General features: G+C 37.5%; 2 protein-coding genes across 6 annotated transcripts in view; both read left to right on the forward strand.

The window, feature by feature from the left end:
* Positions 1-17845, forward strand: part of kto (kohtalo) — a 396148-nt gene that overhangs the window by 146590 nt on the left and 231713 nt on the right. The window lies entirely within an intron of this gene.
* LOC137502959 (uncharacterized) lies at positions 6221-6993 on the forward strand. Its single transcript, XM_068230202.1, has 2 exons — positions 6221-6307; positions 6399-6993. The coding sequence occupies exons 1-2, from the start codon at positions 6241-6243 to the stop codon at positions 6779-6781; spliced, it is 450 nt and encodes a 149-aa protein (XP_068086303.1). The 5' UTR covers positions 6221-6240; the 3' UTR covers positions 6782-6993.

Raw genomic sequence — 17845 nt, forward strand, 5'->3', positions numbered from 1 at the left:
GAAGAAAAGTTTCTGTAGCTATTAATAGGTCATGGTCCATTAAAGGGAATTCTTGAGCTTTCATTAGGGATCTTAGTCCTTCAACATTCCAGAGAAGTAGTTTCAGCTCGGAATTGACGAAACGGAAAGGACTGAAATGTTACATCCTTTGGCCAGAAGATAATACTGAATATAGTTTCCTTATACCTGAAGGGGTCTGCAACTTTGAAGGCTTTGTTTGTACCTTTCGTGTCTAGTAGTTCACATTCGGTGATATCTTTAATGCCGCTTTCATTGAGATATTGCGTGATGTCTTTTGCTGTGGTTTCTTGGCTTAGGCGTTCTTCTTTCATTTTGAACTTGAATACAGTAGAACCTCGATTATAGTTCCCGGAAGCTATGTTTTCCCTATTATTTGTTCAAATTACGTGGTCCCGTGAGCATCCTAATTAAATCATGTTGTAAAAATCCCACATTACCCGTTCCTCGAAGAAACGATTTCCCGGATCAACCGTCCGGAAATTTCAGCCCCGTCAACACTAAATCCTCGATCCGCGTTTTTCAAGAAACTGTATATCACGAAAGGACGGCTACAGCATATTTACGGATCTTGGTGTTAATGTCCCGTACTGGAAAAGCAATTGTCGGTGAACTTGCATAAGAGACCACCTGAGTGTAACCGCTCCGGTACAATTACGGTTACACATAATAATAATGATAGTAATAATAATAACAAAGTAGTAATAATAAAATAATAATAAAGTAAATAATATAATACTTAATAATATGACTAAGGAAATTGTAAATAACGCAGTGGCGGAGTATTCATATCAGAACTTAGACGCGTGACGAGTATCTGTCGATATGCAAAATTACATCAAATATAGGGAACACTTACAGGCCTAAAAATGACAACTAAGACAGGAGATTGGAAGGTGCTGGACGCCCTACGAGGTCTATGGAACGTATGACGTTATGGGGGAGAAAAGACTTACAATAATACACCCAATAGACAAATAATTATTAAGGAAATGAATATTCAATTATATATGAATAAATAAATGAACTGCGGATTAACTGATACTTGAGATACAAAACAAAAGAAGTGTAAGTGAAACAACTAAGGTCTTCGATCACGAACAAACTTTGACATAGAGATTCAGAATTTACAGAATGAAGGGAGGCAACCTCGAACGAAACAAAATTCATTACACAGTTCAAGAAAGGGTTATCCTTTACTTACAATTACAACTAGATTTAGAAAAGAAGGTTTGCGTCTGAAAGCAACACGTTGAGGACTAGCATAATCGCTAAGTCATATAAATGCTCTATTTTGGAAAATGTGGAAAACTAGAGGAAATTCCGGCACACGAGATGAACTTCTACATAATTACTGAATTTACATTAAGTGGGAATTTTCCGAAACATTTAAAGAGCATAAGGCAAAAATTGCGCTTACCTTTGGCGGCTGACGACCCATTGCGGGACGGACGCAAAACGCGTCCGCCCGCTGTATTACTCCAAATTCAAAGACGCGGACAAAGTGACTCGCACACGTGAGGAGTCACAAACAGGAAATAGAGTGATAACAAATGACCAATAGCAACACTCCATTTTGCCACATTCATCTATTAAAAATCCTAATATACTGACCAATAAAAACACTTGTACTTTTGACCAATGACAATGATGTTCTAGAATTATGCTTTCTGCAGGCTGTCTCACAAGTCATGTATAAAAATTCCAAATCCCTTTCTATAATTTACAGAAAAATACAATTTAAATCAGGAAATGTAAATACCCAGGTCTCTTTGAACATAAATCTTCTTCGTAGTCCATTTCTTCATATGCCTAAATGTGTAATAATTTTTTAAATAAGAAAGCTTCATACAATAATTTACTTTACACAAACACTTCAGTTCTTTAAATGTTTTTGTTTACCTAAAATGATGACAAGACAAAATTTACATTTACATAATATTTCATAATAAGGACTTCTGTTGCTTCACTGATTTCTGCTCACCAACGGCCACACTTAACATCGCGTTCGGGTGGTATTGTTTAGAGAATCCTCAGAAACTATAAAGCAGAGAGTGGCCACAATAATTGGAAGGAGACAGAACACATTTGGACAGCTCTGCTTGAAGCCGGAACGAGTTTCGTCAAATGTTCGTACTTGCAAAACATCTACATTATGTCCAGGGTTAAATGTTCATTTTTTAAACATTTTTTCGACTGTATCACCGAACGGGTTTTTGGCACTTCCCTCACTGGGCTTTCAGGCAGGAATCGAAACTGCTCCTTCTTAACACAAATTTTGTGTTTTAATATCATCGTATACGATTAAGTTATCGAAACCAGAACAGGTGTTGCACCTTAAACATAAAGCCATGGGAGGTTTTGGGATTGCTGTTACTGTTTTGGCCCTAATATAAGACTGGGAATTGTGTTAAAATGTTATAAAAACAGCAGTTGTTTTATTTGCGCACGTTACATTTAAAAAATTTGTATCGTTTCGCACTCGTACCGACTTGTACAGCAAGCACGCTTTCCAGCTGAGCTCAAGGTCGCGAATAACCGTAATTTCTGAAGTTTTGATGATATTTTCTCTGTTTCCAATTCGATTGTGATTAGTGACGGGCAGAATTGAATATAATGCATTCAAGAACTTTCGAGAATCAATACTTACATTCAAAACCATATTCTCGAGTTTAACATAACCTTTAAAAGCCGACGTAGGCCTAATTTACGCGATATACAAGATTGCAGGTTATAAACTTCATTTTCCCTGTCCGTATTGAAGATCTACTTGTGATACAATTCCTTTACTTTTGTCAATTGCCACCTTTTCAATACAATAAAAATATAGTACAAACTTACATATTTATTATGATGTTTATATGGTACAGGTTTCGCTCCTTTTCATGAGCATCATCAGCCAAACTATCATTAATCTAAGATTGTATAAGATCATAGAAGAATTCTTTTGGTTTAAGATTGTTCCTATAAAACTAATTGATAATCTTATAACATTTTAAAAGTCACACAACAATAAAAATATGTCTTAAGCTAACACTTTTTTGTCTAAAATCTTCTTCAGTCTAACATTTTATCGCCGAAACTCATCTGGGTGAACATCATTTAAAATTGTTTAAAAATAAGAATAAAATAAAAAACTTTTGAGATCTGGCTAGTTGAGTTAATTCCTGTTGCTTAACTTGTATAATTGTCATTAAAACTTCATAACTGTATTGAGTATTTTCTGCAGTTGTTCTCGTTGAAAGGAACAATTCGTTAAGTTTCCTAGATATAAATGTAAAGAGAGCAGGAAACAAATTTGACTTCCAGATTTATAGAAAACCGACGTTTACTCCAGTAACGATCAATAACGAGTCACTCCACCCCAAATCTCACAAACAGGCAGCATTTTTTAGTTTGGTTTACAGAGCCCTAACAAGAGTTTAAAGATCTAGCACTCAATAACGGTTACAAAATAGAAATTGGCCACTAATCTTGTACCAGATAAAAATAAAAAATCCAAATTTGCAACTTTCACATTTACTAACCCAGCGATATACCAAATCACGAATACCATCAAAAAACAAAATATTAACATTGCCTTCAAGACCCAAAACACGAACCGAAACGCTTTCTTCAACCACAATAAAGTTAATACAAATAGTAATCAATAACAAGGATCTGGAATATACAGGCTCACGTGCGCAGAGTGCAATTGTTCATACGTTGGCCAGACTGGCCGAAGCTTTATAATAAGATATCTGGAACATGTAAATGCAGCCAAACACAGGAAACATTCTGCAATGAGTACACACATGCAAGAAACTGGACACAGTTTTACAACTATTGAAAGGGATTTAAAAATCTTAAGAAAAGTAGAAAAAGGAAAAGAAATGACGGAATTGGAAAACATATACATTCATTTAGATCAACAATACAATAAAAATAAAAACCTAAATGACGAAATAGAAATAAAGAATCCCATCTTATCACAATTACTGGAACTAATACAAATACTCAAATCAGATATAAATAAATTCTATAAACATTTTAATCCGATAAAAGTTAATGGATTATTGACACAAACAAACTCAACTCCTCCCCTCACTTCTCCTAGACTATCCCCTCCACAGTCTACTGCAGCTATCAATACGCCGCCTACCTTAACTTCCCCTTCCTCCTCCTCGCCAAAACGTAAACTCATCCACACTCACTCATACAACACAAGAAGTGCAAACAGGACAACATGTAGTTCTCAAGAGGCTAGAACTACCACCAAATAATTACGCAGTAGAAAGGAAAGTAAGTGACAATTCTTCCAATAAGATGTTATACAGAAATACAATCAAAACCATAAACATATAATTTTTATCTTTCATTACAGATATACCAATGAGCCATTATGGAACATTCGAGAACATTTTAAATTCAATATCACATCAGAAAGTGTTTCATCAACAAGTTTGTTCATGAACAATTTTACCCCATTGATGATATAAATTAATACCAATACATTTTATAGATGTTACTCCAGCAACGAGAACAAGTCTCGACCATAATGACAATTATCAACTGCAGAAAATATTCAATACAGTTATGAAGTTTTAATGACAATTATACAAGTTAAGCAACAGGAATTAACTCAACTAGCCAGATCTCAAAAGTTTTTTATTTTGTTCTTATTTTTAAACAATTTTAAAAGATGTTCACCCAGATGAGTTTCGGCAATAAAATGTTAGACTGAAGAAGATTTTATTTAGACAAAAAAGTGTTAGCTTAAGACATATTTTTATTGTTGTGTGACTTTTAAAATGTTATAAGATTATCAATTAGTTTTATAGGAACAATCTTGAACCAAAAGAATTGTTCTATGATCTTATACAATCTTAGATTAATGATAGTTTGGCTGATGATGCTCACGAAAAGGAGCGAAACCTGTACCTCATAAACATCATAATAAATATGTAAGTTTGTACTATATTTTTATTGTATTGAAAAGGTGACAATTGACAAAAGTAAAGGAATTGTATCACATATACAAGATTTCCATCAACTGACTACGAACTGTATACCAGTGACCAAATTAAAATGGAAGCTTAAAAATAAAAGGGATTTTGCCATCATGTTGGGCGCTTTTGTATCTAATGTGCTTTATTTTATTAGATTAGAGAATTAAAAACTACTTGTGGTTGATTGTTGTTTGGCTTGGCGTTACCGGTATTAGATTTTTCGAAGAGTTTGCCTGATCAAAGTTGCTGAACTGAAATAAGTGTTGACTGGAAACTTGTGGCGCACCGAGAGACTAGGAAGAGGGCAGCCCAAGTCCATGTCTGTCAGCGCGACCACCAAAGAGATAAGAGGCTCTTTCCAGCGTGAATCACGCCAGCTACTTAGAGAAGGGCCTCAATAGAACACCAAGCAATGGGAACCTGGGCGAAGCCAATAGGTTAACAACCATAACAGAGGGTGGAAGGAGTATGAGGTAGAGCAACTCACAATAATGACACACTCAGTCACTCTTAAAAGACCAAAATATAATATAATTAAAAAGAATAATAAGGGTGGGTGGTGGAACTAAATATATAAGAAAATAAAAACCAAACATTATCTTTTAAGAAAAGAGAAAACTGATGACAAGGCTCATTTACAGAAAAACCACCAATCGTAGTCACCATACCGATAGTTACAACTAATTTTTTAGAAGAAATTCACCAATATTTCCCAGATACAATTAACTTCAGTAGTTTTAAAAGCTTATTACAATTCATGGGTGGGTGGGTAAAGAGAGTTAAGTCAAGAAATTATGAAAATTGACTTGCTTCGTATGCCCCCTGCAGAAAAATGATCTCTACGCGTGGATATAGAGAGTCAAGTCGTATTTTGCATAAAACGCTGGGTAGGACTCTTGCATAATTTGGGATAGATCATAAATTGTGAAGTGTTGAGTGGGAACAGTGGGTTATGTCAACTTACCTCTCTATACATGTATTACAACAATGTATTTCTGCGTGCAGAGAGGGTTCTGTCACTTTCAGACAAACTTATCTCTCTATGCACATTGATTTCATGCAGGCAATAATGCAGAATCTAGTTCTTCATTATTGGAAACTGTGTTGATAGCAGTGGGTGGGAAAAGACATACCTCTTTTTGTCCCACCTTGTTCATTCTACTCGATACTACAGTACTCTTAGAATCGTCCACTTTGTGATTGAGTTAATGATCGGTGGTGAATCATTACAGTAATGTACCCTTCAAGAGGACAGCAAATGGTCGCACTGGTGTATGAACAGGCCCTGCAAGCAGACTCAGGTAAGGGATATCTTGCGACTTACATGTTTGTATAACGTGTGTTATTTGGAGACCATGTGTCGTGTATTAATACAACTTCTTTCTTTCTCAGATTCAAGCGAAGCTCCGTCCTTGCCGGATGATCTTAAAGACTTATTGACTTCAGATGACAGCACTGATGATCCACATTATTTTCCTGACATACAGCAGAGCTCAGATTCTGATGGGAGCGAAATTCCTCAGTTGGTACCAAGAAAGAAGTTAAAAACTACCAATGCGACCCATCCTTCCCCGAGCATTGGTTCGAAAGTGACTCAAGAAATGGACCTGACTGACGAAAATATAATCGAGGACAGACTTGCAGATGTTTTGAAACAAAGTAGTGAAACATTAGTGCAAATTGCGACTGAGAGTAAGGAAGGGGTAGATAGGGAAGTGAGCAACAAAGCTCACGGTCAGGAACTAAATGCTGATATTAACAACAAAACAAAGTGACCGTTCCGTGGTGAGACAGGAATGAAAAACTGCCAGGAATCTAGGACTGGAATACTTAAAAAGTAAGGGAAAGTGTGTTGTGTGCGAGAAAATTGGAGCCTCTAGAGAAGTGCAGAAAGAAGTGTTCTGAGACATTTACATATTGCACGTTATAAATTTCATATTAGAGCCTGTATTGTCAAAGTATCAACTTGTGAAAATTTAGATTTTATAATTCCACCTTTACAATACTGTAATTGTCTTTATTAAAAATACTACATTAAATTACACTCGTGAAACATGTTTCGTCCTCTTATAGGACATCTTCAGTCACAAATACAATACATAACATTAAAAATAAGGCGAGGACACATTAAAATAAGTAAATGTAAAGTCTTTGTATCCTGTGACGCAGGGTGATAGCGTCTTGTCAATCTTCAACGTTAAAATGGCGCAGCGTGAACATGATATGAAGCATGAAGTCCCATTAAAATCATATGTTAAAACTGTTGTTCAAAACAATGAATTGTCAATTATAAAGCCACTTACGGTGTTTTATAATCGTCGTCCTGCGTGCATAGCTAGTTTGATTGAAATCGACTAGGGTAAGACATGAAGGCCTTGATAAACCGCATTTCAGGCAAATATCGATGCAGTATCATTTGGATGTCAATGGTCAAAGGAAGCCTATTTGTAGAACTTGTTTTCGTAAGACATTATGTGAAACAAACCGATTTATTAGAAAGAAGCGTTGTTCCATCGCTGACATTCCCCAGCTAGATCAAAGAGGAAAATTTGAACCACCTCAAAAGAAAACAAAAGAAGAAATAGGAGAAGCACACCAACACTTACTTTCCATTCCCAGCTATGAGAGCCATTATACAAGGAGAGATTCTCAACGTAGATATTTGCCATCCCATCTGACCATGCGTCAGTTATACGATGAGTATAAGAAGCAGTGTTCACAAAGTCCAGTTAGCCGTCGGATTTACAAATCATTATTTCATGAATTAAAATTAACTATCAAGAACCCCCAGGCTGATACATGTCAGACATGCGATAGACTTCCTTTACAACTCAGAGTGGCGGAAGACAAGCAAGAAATCCAGGCACAGATTGAAGACCATCATCTACAAGCTGATCAGGCATACATAGCTAAATCTAAAGATAAAGAGATGTCAAGAGATGATCCTCATAAGAAAACGATCACCTTTGATATGCAGCAGTGTCTTCGTACACCAGTGGCTTCAAGTTCCTTGGTATTTTATAAGTGCCAGTAGTGGACCTTCAATTTGACTGTCCACGACTGTGACGAAGATCAAGCGCATTGCTTTATGTGGAATGAGAGCATCGCTGGGAGAGGTGCTAATGATGTGGCTTCATGTATGTACAAGTTCTTAACAAGTATAGAATCATCAGTTAAGCATCTAACCATGTACAGTAGAACCTCGATAATTCGAAATCGGTTAATTCACAGTCCCGCCTAATTCGAAGAAGCTCTCGTTCCCGGAAACATGAGATACAGTTTTGCATGTTACTTCAATTGTTTAATTCGAAATATGGATAATTCATAATTCGAAGTACAATGTCGGCCCCATTCCCGAAATTCAGGCTTTTAATTCGAAACTGCCTTTACATTTTAAAACAATAGTATGTTACAGAGGAATTTCAGCTCAAAATTCATCCTCTCCGCTTCATAATAGAACGCACGTTCCGGAACGTGGAGGGGCAGCTTTCCGCACTTGCACTCACTTCGGTGGGTCTACAGTGCGCTTCATGATTGCTAAGTTGAATGAAATCGGAATTCTTTTGTATTCAACCTTTCAAGGAACGCCGTAATATCACGCAACAGGCAGTGTGCGGGAAAACAGAATCCGCGAACACTGGCGATACCGACAATTGACGCAAAAACGTGGCTCATATAATAAATTCGTAGGCACCGAACAATATTGTCATTGCCGGTAAAACTGCATTGCTTTATTTTAATGCGAGCCCCAACAGTCTTATGGTTTTAAAGGAGAAATTGCCAGCCGGGAAATCGTACAAGGGTGAGGGATGGGGGTCATCGTAGTGCGTTGCAATGCACATGGGCGCGAGATACTTTATCCCCTCGTCATAGGAAACTTCGATAAGCACAATGTTTTAAGAGCGACGGGCACTTTCCATGCCAGTACAAAGCATCTAAAAATGCAAACAGTACAGAAATCCAAAAAGATAATGCATTTGCACAGGGGAACCGGCATAATTTATCCTCGTCTTTGAATTGTGCGATTTTTTTTTCTTTCGTTGCGTGAGGTTATGTTTCCCAGTGATTTATCCAAGTGCATTATTTGAACGTTGTAAATGCACCTTGTTGGATACATTTCGGAAATAGTTTTTCCATGGCATTGGAAAGGTTTAAACTGTGAATCGAGCTGATTGCATGTATTAATGGGTCTTAGAATACTTTGTGACGCGGCAAGTGTTTACATTTCTGAAGTACGGGAGAAGTGCCATGGCGGGAAATCGTACAGGGATAGTCATAGGAAAGTTCGATTTTAAGGACATCGGGTACTTTCTGTGTAAATACAAGGCATTTAAAATGCATACAGTATAGTACTCCAATGAATAAAGCACTTGCACATGGGAGCCAGCATAGATTTCTCCTCGTCTTTAAATCGTGCTATTTTTCTCTTTCTTTTGTTGCGTGAGGTTATGTTTACCAGTGAGATATCCGAGTGCATTATTTGAATACTGTAAATGCACCTTGTTGGATACGTTTTGGAAATAGTTCTTTTTTCATGGCATTTGAAAGGTATAAACTGTGAATCAAGGTTAACTGCGTGCAGTAACGGGCCTTAGAATATTTAGTAACACGGCAAGGGTTGGCACTTCTGAATTGCGAATTGGCGGTTAATTTGAAATCACGTAATTCGAAGTCCGAGTTTTGAGTCCCAACGACTTCGAATTAACGAGGTTTTACAGTACTCAGACACGTGGCTGCCAAAATAAAAACAGCCACATGTCTGTGATGTGCATGACTGTACTTCAAGATTCACCCAACCTAGAAACTATTGATCACAAATTTCTTCTTCCAGGTCACACATGCATGGAGTGTGATGGCGACCACAGCCAAACAGAAAAAAAGAAGAAATTCCAAGGACCCATTGAACTTCCACATGACTGGGTAATGCTGGTTCGGCGGACCGGAAAAAGCAAACCGTTCCGAGTGACTGAAATGGCTTGGAATGATTTTAGGAGCTATTCATCTCTGTTGAAAGGGCCTCTCCAACTACGGAAGATTAATATCAGTGGAGAAAAGCTAAACTGGATGAATATCAAATGGTTGCGTTACGAGAAAAGCAATCCAGGAATGGTCATGTACAAATGAACTCTTGACCTTGGTGCCGACTTTAAAGTAGTGGGTTTCAGAAGGCGGGGAAAGGCAAATCAAGTTTTGCGCCCACTTCTAAGCTATAATGGACCACAGCCGATCTCAGTGGAAAAGAAGAAAGATCTTTTGTCTCTCCTTCCCTACATTTCACCCGTGTTTCATAACTTCTACGGGGATTTGAAAACCAGCCCTCAAGTACGCAATGAACTCTGATGACGATGACAGTGATGTCCAGCAACCTGCCCATTTAGTGACAAGTTCTGAGTTATATCAACATATTCAGATAATGTTTCAATTTACATCACATTCATGCCACTGGTGTAAAGGGATTTATGTGTAAAATAAATAATGTGTAAAGTTATATAAGTCAGTGAAAATCATTTTCTCTTACGTTAAATAATAATATAATCCGAATTAAGTCATTTAGTGCCATTTAATAGTCTTAATATGTTTGGTCTAGGACCAGGCTCACGTAAGTACGTAATGGCGGTGTTGTTGGTTAGTGCCATGATCTTGCAAAAGTGTTCAAACATAAAACTCGTGTTTTCTCAAAACTAATATTTGTTGACTTAACTCTCTTTAGCCACCCACCCATGAATTTACTTGTTCGAGCTCGAACCCATCTTTCCTTAAGGGAAGTCATAAATAACTCAGGTGCACCAGTTGTGGGTACGCGCGTCCCAATAAAATTCCCCAAAATGATAACTTATTACAGTTTTGGAATTCCTCAGTGAACACGGAAGCGTTTCAAATTTAAACCTTCAACTGCGTCCCGTAACACACTAACAATGTCCACATGAAACATTACGGAAAGCAAAAAGTAAAATTAAAAATTAATAAAGAGCCGACATCAAAGAAAAACAAAGGATGATGGAAGGAAATCAATAATGTAGGAACAATGAACTCACCTTGTGACCCAGTTCATCACATCAACAACATAGGTACGCCATGCAACAACGAGTATTGTTAAAACACTCACTCCGCTAATATGCCAAATATCACATTGTTATCAAAAAACAAATGAAAGCATATCAACAACAATGGAATAGAAATGGAGTGAAGCTCCAGATTAGTAACATTCATCAAATTGAGGGAAAGGAAGATTTCAAAATAATAATAATAATAATAATAACAATGAAAATTATTTTAAAAAAAAAGGAAAATGTAATTAAATTCACTTTGGTCCAAAGCACGCTTCAGTATTCACTAGGGTTTAAAATCATTTTTTTATATTTAATCGCTTTCGTGAGGCTAATGATACAAAAGATTACACACACCTTCACTTGTCACAGCTCCAGCAGATCATTTTAAACCACTGTTCCCGTAACGCATCCGTCAATAGAAATTATTCACTTGTTTAAGTATAACATAATTGGTATCACATATTTAAATTAGTGGAATTCAATAATGGAAGATGCGACCAAAAATCACAGATAAGATAAAGATAACTCAACCTAACGGTCACAAGATTGATATAACAATGCATGCAATACTAGTATGAACATTAGCAACTTCTGTATACTTCAGAAGGAAGAAAATATAAAGAATCTACTTAAAATTTCACCTTAACAAATATAAATATGAGAGAATGTCCAGCAGCTAATATTTTTATCAAGTAGTTTCGAAAACATTGCATTTATTACTGCCTGGAAAACCCATCTTTATCACATCACCAAGATGTACCACAATATATTATTAACCCAAGCAGATTTGGGAGAAGAAACCCACAAGAATGCTTACGGAACGAGCACATTGATCTCCACTATATTTTATGAGTTCTTGACAGAAAGCAGTTATTATTATTATTATTATTATTATTATTATTATTATTATTATTATTATTATTATTATTATTATTATTATTATTATTATTATTATTATTGTCACTGGTAGTGGTATCAAAGGGATTTCACAGGAGAATAAACATTGCTCTCCTACAAGTGTATATCGAGGTGTGGTTCACAAGACGTCTCCCAAAAAAAGAAATTATTAATTCAAAACATCGATGAAGGTAGCCATGTTGGCGTCTTACTCACTGCAGAATAATCCCCAGTAGATTACATGGAAAGTCTGCTGGAGTTAATATCATGCCAGACGATCAGTTACCAGACTGTTGATAGCAGTTTTTGAAGTACTCACTTATACCATCTCGTTCAAAATATTCCCAAGAAAAAAAATTATAATCAGCTGCAGGCACTCGTAGTTGCATTCCACATTTACACACAAGTTAAAATTACACCACCACATAGCAAATTCCACATATAAAGGTCATTACACAAACATACGCCTTCCTTCACAATCACCTTACGGTGGTTTGAAATCATTCTTGCCTGCCATAGTGGCTGGCAGCAAGCAAAGCGACATGACGCCTCCTCTAGCCAAGCGCTGGAACAGGAGTGCTTGTTTGGAATAACGGCCGCTAGGGAGCGCCATGCAGAACAGTTGACTATCAAGCAGCGGAGCTACCCAATAACAAACTCATAGACAACAACGTTCAATAAAAGTCCAATGGCGAAGCAGTTGCCCACAGTTATATTACAATTTGCACAAATAAGAATCCCAACAGTACAACAATTAGTTATCGCAGAGTTCTGTTCTTTTGGGCAAGATTAAACGATAATTTCCATTCACCTTTTTTATGAATTCCACATGAGCAAATGTCCAGTGTAGCGGTGATTTCACATAGTCCTTAAATTATACCGCTACAAACTGATGAAGTTTTCCCGGTAAAACTGAATTTAAAGTTTTGAGATTTCTAAGTTGCGTACCGGTAATTAATTTTTGTATTCGGCCCAGCGGTCTAACTTGCCTGCCTCTCACCGGGAGGACCCGAGTTCGATTCCCGGCCAGGACACGCATTTTTACCTGCATGAGGGCTGGTTCCAGGTTTACTCATTTTACGATTACCTTTAATTGAGGAACTATCGAATGGTGAAATGGCGCCCTCGGTCTAGAAAGCCAGGAATAACGTTCAAGAGGATTCGACACACTGACCATGTGTCACCTCATAATCTGCAGGCTTTTGAGATGAGCACCGGTCGCTTGGTAGGTGGAAGGTCCACTGGGACCGTAGTTCGGTTTAGGGGTGTTTGTAAGATGATAATAATAATAAGTCTAATTTTTGTGACATTTAGCCAAATTGTTGATAGTTCATTCGTTCCCGGATTTTCCGTTTTCCCGTGTTGTACGTTTTTTTCCCGTGGTCCCTCCAAAATCGGAGAATTGAGGTTCCACTTTACTGAGTTTCACCGATATTAATGCCACGGTTTTCCCTTGATGTTGTTGAGCAGAGTCATTCGATGTGGCAAGCCTGTTGTCATAAGAGCATTACTGTTTTCTTAACACAGAATGACCTATAGAAATGCGATGTAATGTACAGGATTCAAATAAAAATAAAACACAAACCACAAATTCTACACTGAGCAGCAAAGTTAATGGATCATTTCAATTTTCAAAGGAAAAAACATGTGAAACTTTCTTCTTTGACAGTTGTCTCTATGTTGCACCGACACGAATGGCACAGGAAAGGACTAGCAGTGGGAAGGAAGCGGCCATGGCCTTAAATAAGTTACAGCCTGTAGTGAAAACCATCTTCAGGGCTGCCGATGGTGGGTTCTGAACCCACTATCTAGCTGAGCGCCTCTAATTCCACAACCATCTCGTCTGATAACATTTCTTTTATTCTTATTAGGGAATTGAAAAAAAATCACATTTGCGATAAATGTGAATTTTTGAATCTTGTAGTGAATCCCAGCCTACGGTAATTCTAATGTGGAATAAAATCATTTTTATGCATAAATAAAAGTGTGACAAAATGCGAATTGTGACCCAAAATGTGAAGTTTTGAAGCTTCCACCTAATCAATACATATATTTATATATTATTGTTCTACAGTACCGGTTTCGACCTTGTGAATGTCATCTTCAGCTGACAATCATAACATACAATTAAAACATCACAATAAGAATGTCACATGATATGGGTGAAAACATTGTCATTACAATTGTTCTAGTCTAAATAATCGTCTACAATAACTGATATGATAATTAAAAACTTAACATCTACATGAATGATGTATGTTAACATACGTTTTTCTTAAATTATAAAGGTGTCATGTAGTATGGATAGTCCAGAAATGGCTCCAAACAAGGGCCAAGGCAGACAGGGAATTGTACATAAATGAAAGAAACAGAGCAAAACAAATAGTTGGTGAATCCAAAGAGAAGTTGTGGGAAGATTTTGGTAATAACCTGGAAAGGCTAGGTCAAGCAACAGGGAAAACTTTCTGGACTGTAATAAATAATCTTAGGAAGGGAGGGGAAAAAAGAAATGAACAGTGTTTTGAGTAATTCAGTGAACTCATAATAGATCCCAGGGAATCACTGGAGAGGTGGAGGGAATATTTTGAACAGCTTCTCAATGTAAAAGGAAATCATCCTGGTGGTGTTGCAAACAGCCAAGCTCATGGGGAGGAGGAAAATGATGTTGGTGAAATTACGCTTGAGAAAGTGGAAAGGATGGTAAATAAACTCCATTGTCATAAAGCAGCAGGAATAGATGAAATTAGACCTGAAATGGTGAAGTATAGTGGGAAGGCAGGGATGAAATGGCTTCATAGAGTAGTAAGATTAGCATAGAGTGTTGGTAAGGTACCTTCAGATTGGACAAAAGCAGTAATTGCACCTATCTATAAGCAAGGGAACAGGAAGGATTGCAACAACTATAGAGGTATCTCATTGATTAGTATACCAGGCAAAGTATTCACTGGCATCTTGGAAGGGAGGGTGCGATCAGTCGTTGAGAGGAAGTTGGATGAAAACCAGTGTGGTTTCAGATTACAGAGGGGCTGTCAGGATCAGATTTTCAGTATGCGGCATGTAATTGAAAAATGCTACGAGAGGAATAGGCAGTTGTGTTTGTTTTGTAGATCTAGAGAAAGCATATGACAGGGTACCGAGGGAAAAGATGTTCGCCATACTGGGGGACTATGGAATTAAAGGTAGATTATTAAAATCAATCAAAGGCATTTATGTTGACAATTGGGCTTCAGTAAGAATTGATGGTAGAATGAGTTCTTGGTTCAGGGTACTTACAGGGGTTAGACTGTAATCTTTCACCTTTGCTGTTCGTAGTTTACATGGATCATCTGCTGAAAGGTATAAAATGGCAGGGAGGGATTTAGTTAGGTGGAAATGTAGTAAGCAGTTTGGCCTATGCTGATGACTTGGTCTTAATGGCAGATTGTGCCGAAAGCGTGCAGTCTAATATCTTAGAACTTGAAAATAGGTGTAATGAGTATGGTATGAAAATTAATCTCTCGAAGACTAAATTGATGTCAGTAGGTAAAAAATTCAACAGAATTAAATGTCAGATTGGTGATACAAAGCTAGAACAGGTCGATAATTTCAAGTATTTAGGTTGTGTGTTCTCCCAGGATGGTAATATAGTAAGTGAGATTGAATCAAGGTGTAGTAAAGCTAATGCAGTGAGCTCGCAGTTGCGATCAGCAGTATTCTGTAAGAAGGAAGTCTGCTCCCAAACGAAACTATAGTTACATCAGTCTGTTTTCAGACCAACTTTGCTTTACGGGAGCAAAAGCTGGGTGGACTCAGGATATCTTATTCATAAGTTAGAAGTAACAGACATGAAAGTAGCAAGAATGATTGCTGGTACAAACAGGTGGGAACAGTGGCAGGAGGGTACTCGGAATTTAGGGATAAAGGCTAATTTAGGAATGAACTCGATGGGTGAAGCTGTACGCATAAACCGGCTTCGGTGGTGGGGTCATGTGAGGTGAATGGAGGAGGATAGATTACCCAGGAGAATAATGGACTCTGTTATGGAGGGTAAGAGAAGTAGAGGTAGAGCAAGACGACGTTGGTTAGACTCAGTTTCTAACTATTTACAGACAAGAGGTATAGAACTAAATGAGGCCACAACACTAGTTGCAAATCGAGGATTGTCGCGACGTTTAGTAAATTCACTGAGGCTTGCAGACTGTACGCTGAAAGGCAAATCAGTCTATAATGATAATGTGTGGATGTATTACTTGAATACTGTAAATGCACCTTGTTGGATACTTTTTGGAAGTAGTTTTTTTCCATGGCATTTGAGAGTTTTATACTGTGAATCAAGGTTAATTGCATACAGTAACGGGTCTTAGAATATATTGTGATGCTTCAATGGTTGGCATTTCCGAAGTATGTGTTGGCGGTTAATTCGAAATCACATAATTCGAAGTCCGATTTTTGCGTCCCAGTGACTTCGAATTAACGAGGTTTTACTGTGGATGTTAGTTTTGAAACAAATAGATGCTAATTTTTCAGGTCCTTATTATTATTATTATTATTATTATTATTATTATTATTATTATTATTATTATTATTATTATTATTATGAAAATATTATCTAAGTGATTAAGGGTACCAATGACAGACAGATAACATTAGGGTAGGAATATCGTACAGAAAACATTACTTTTTTCATGAAAATAATTGATGTAAATAATAAATTTAACGTGGTTTTTCCCTTTGAAAATTCACGTGATCCATTAATTTTGTTGGTCAGTATAATTATTATAATTCAAGTAGATGAATCCATATTTCCAGCACAATCTGGGGTGGTAGATACACACGTCATATCCTCTGTCTCACATCAGAGCAGCCTTGGAACTACAGCTCGCCAAGCAAGATCATTTCTTTCGACACCGGACGTAGAAAATTTTAAACACTTGAGTCATGTAATGTTTATAGCATAATAAACATTAAATAGTTGCCTTGAAACGTTCATCAGAAAGGGTTATGCTTAGTTTATTTAATATGAAACTCTGTACATGTAATAGTTCCAGGGAACATCTCAAAATGATGTTGAAAAACCAAAGCAAAGTCCGTGGCTGAGACATGGCCTGCCTGACTGCCTTGCAGATTATAAAGTGCCATTGTGCTTCGTTTCCTAGGCTGCTATGTGATGACATAGGTTGAGTGGACCTCGGATCCAGGTAAAAATCGCTGACCGGGCCTGTGGGCACCCTACACCTACACTGCGGAGCCAGCTCTCAAAATTATGTAACAACAGCAAATTCAGCAAGCTATTAAATGAAAACAAAATACTTTATATATGGTACGGTACGGACTGGCAGTAGAAGATTGGGCTGTGTCAGAAGCGAGAAATGTGCCGCGTACATATCGGGCTCACTTGTTTAGTATCCCTGCAATATCATAATAGTCGGTATTTTCAGTGTACCTTCTCACCTAATCTTGTTCGGCATGGGCTAATCTTTAACAGAGTCTGGATTGAAGTGGCAGTACATGCATCGTGCAAGGGTTCTGTTACCACATAGAACGAAAAAAATAAGACAAACGTGGCTCCCTCGGATTGTCTTGTTTCCGCAGACAGGGAATGTAGCTAATAGTCAAAATAGCTATTTTCAATTGGAGTGGAGTTATTCCAGCTCCTACTTAATGGAATGAGGCATTCGATGGCCAGTGCGACTGAATTGTCATACCGGTATGTGCAGACACCAGCGTGATTTTTTCACAAGCTTATATTCTACCACCGAGTGGAGTGGCTAGTCTGTGGTTTCCCATTCCCACTTCCAGGAGAATGCCGGGACAGTAGGCCACCTGCTTACCCAGTTTCATTAGCTCCTTTACTGAGGTTGGCATCAGGAAAGGGTGGACATGCCTCTGCTTCTGCATATCTAAGAGTCTTAT

This window comes from Anabrus simplex, chromosome 14, assembly GCF_040414725.1.
Source record: "Anabrus simplex isolate iqAnaSimp1 chromosome 14, ASM4041472v1, whole genome shotgun sequence".
NCBI classification, from domain to species: Eukaryota; Metazoa; Arthropoda; class Insecta; order Orthoptera; family Tettigoniidae; genus Anabrus; species Anabrus simplex.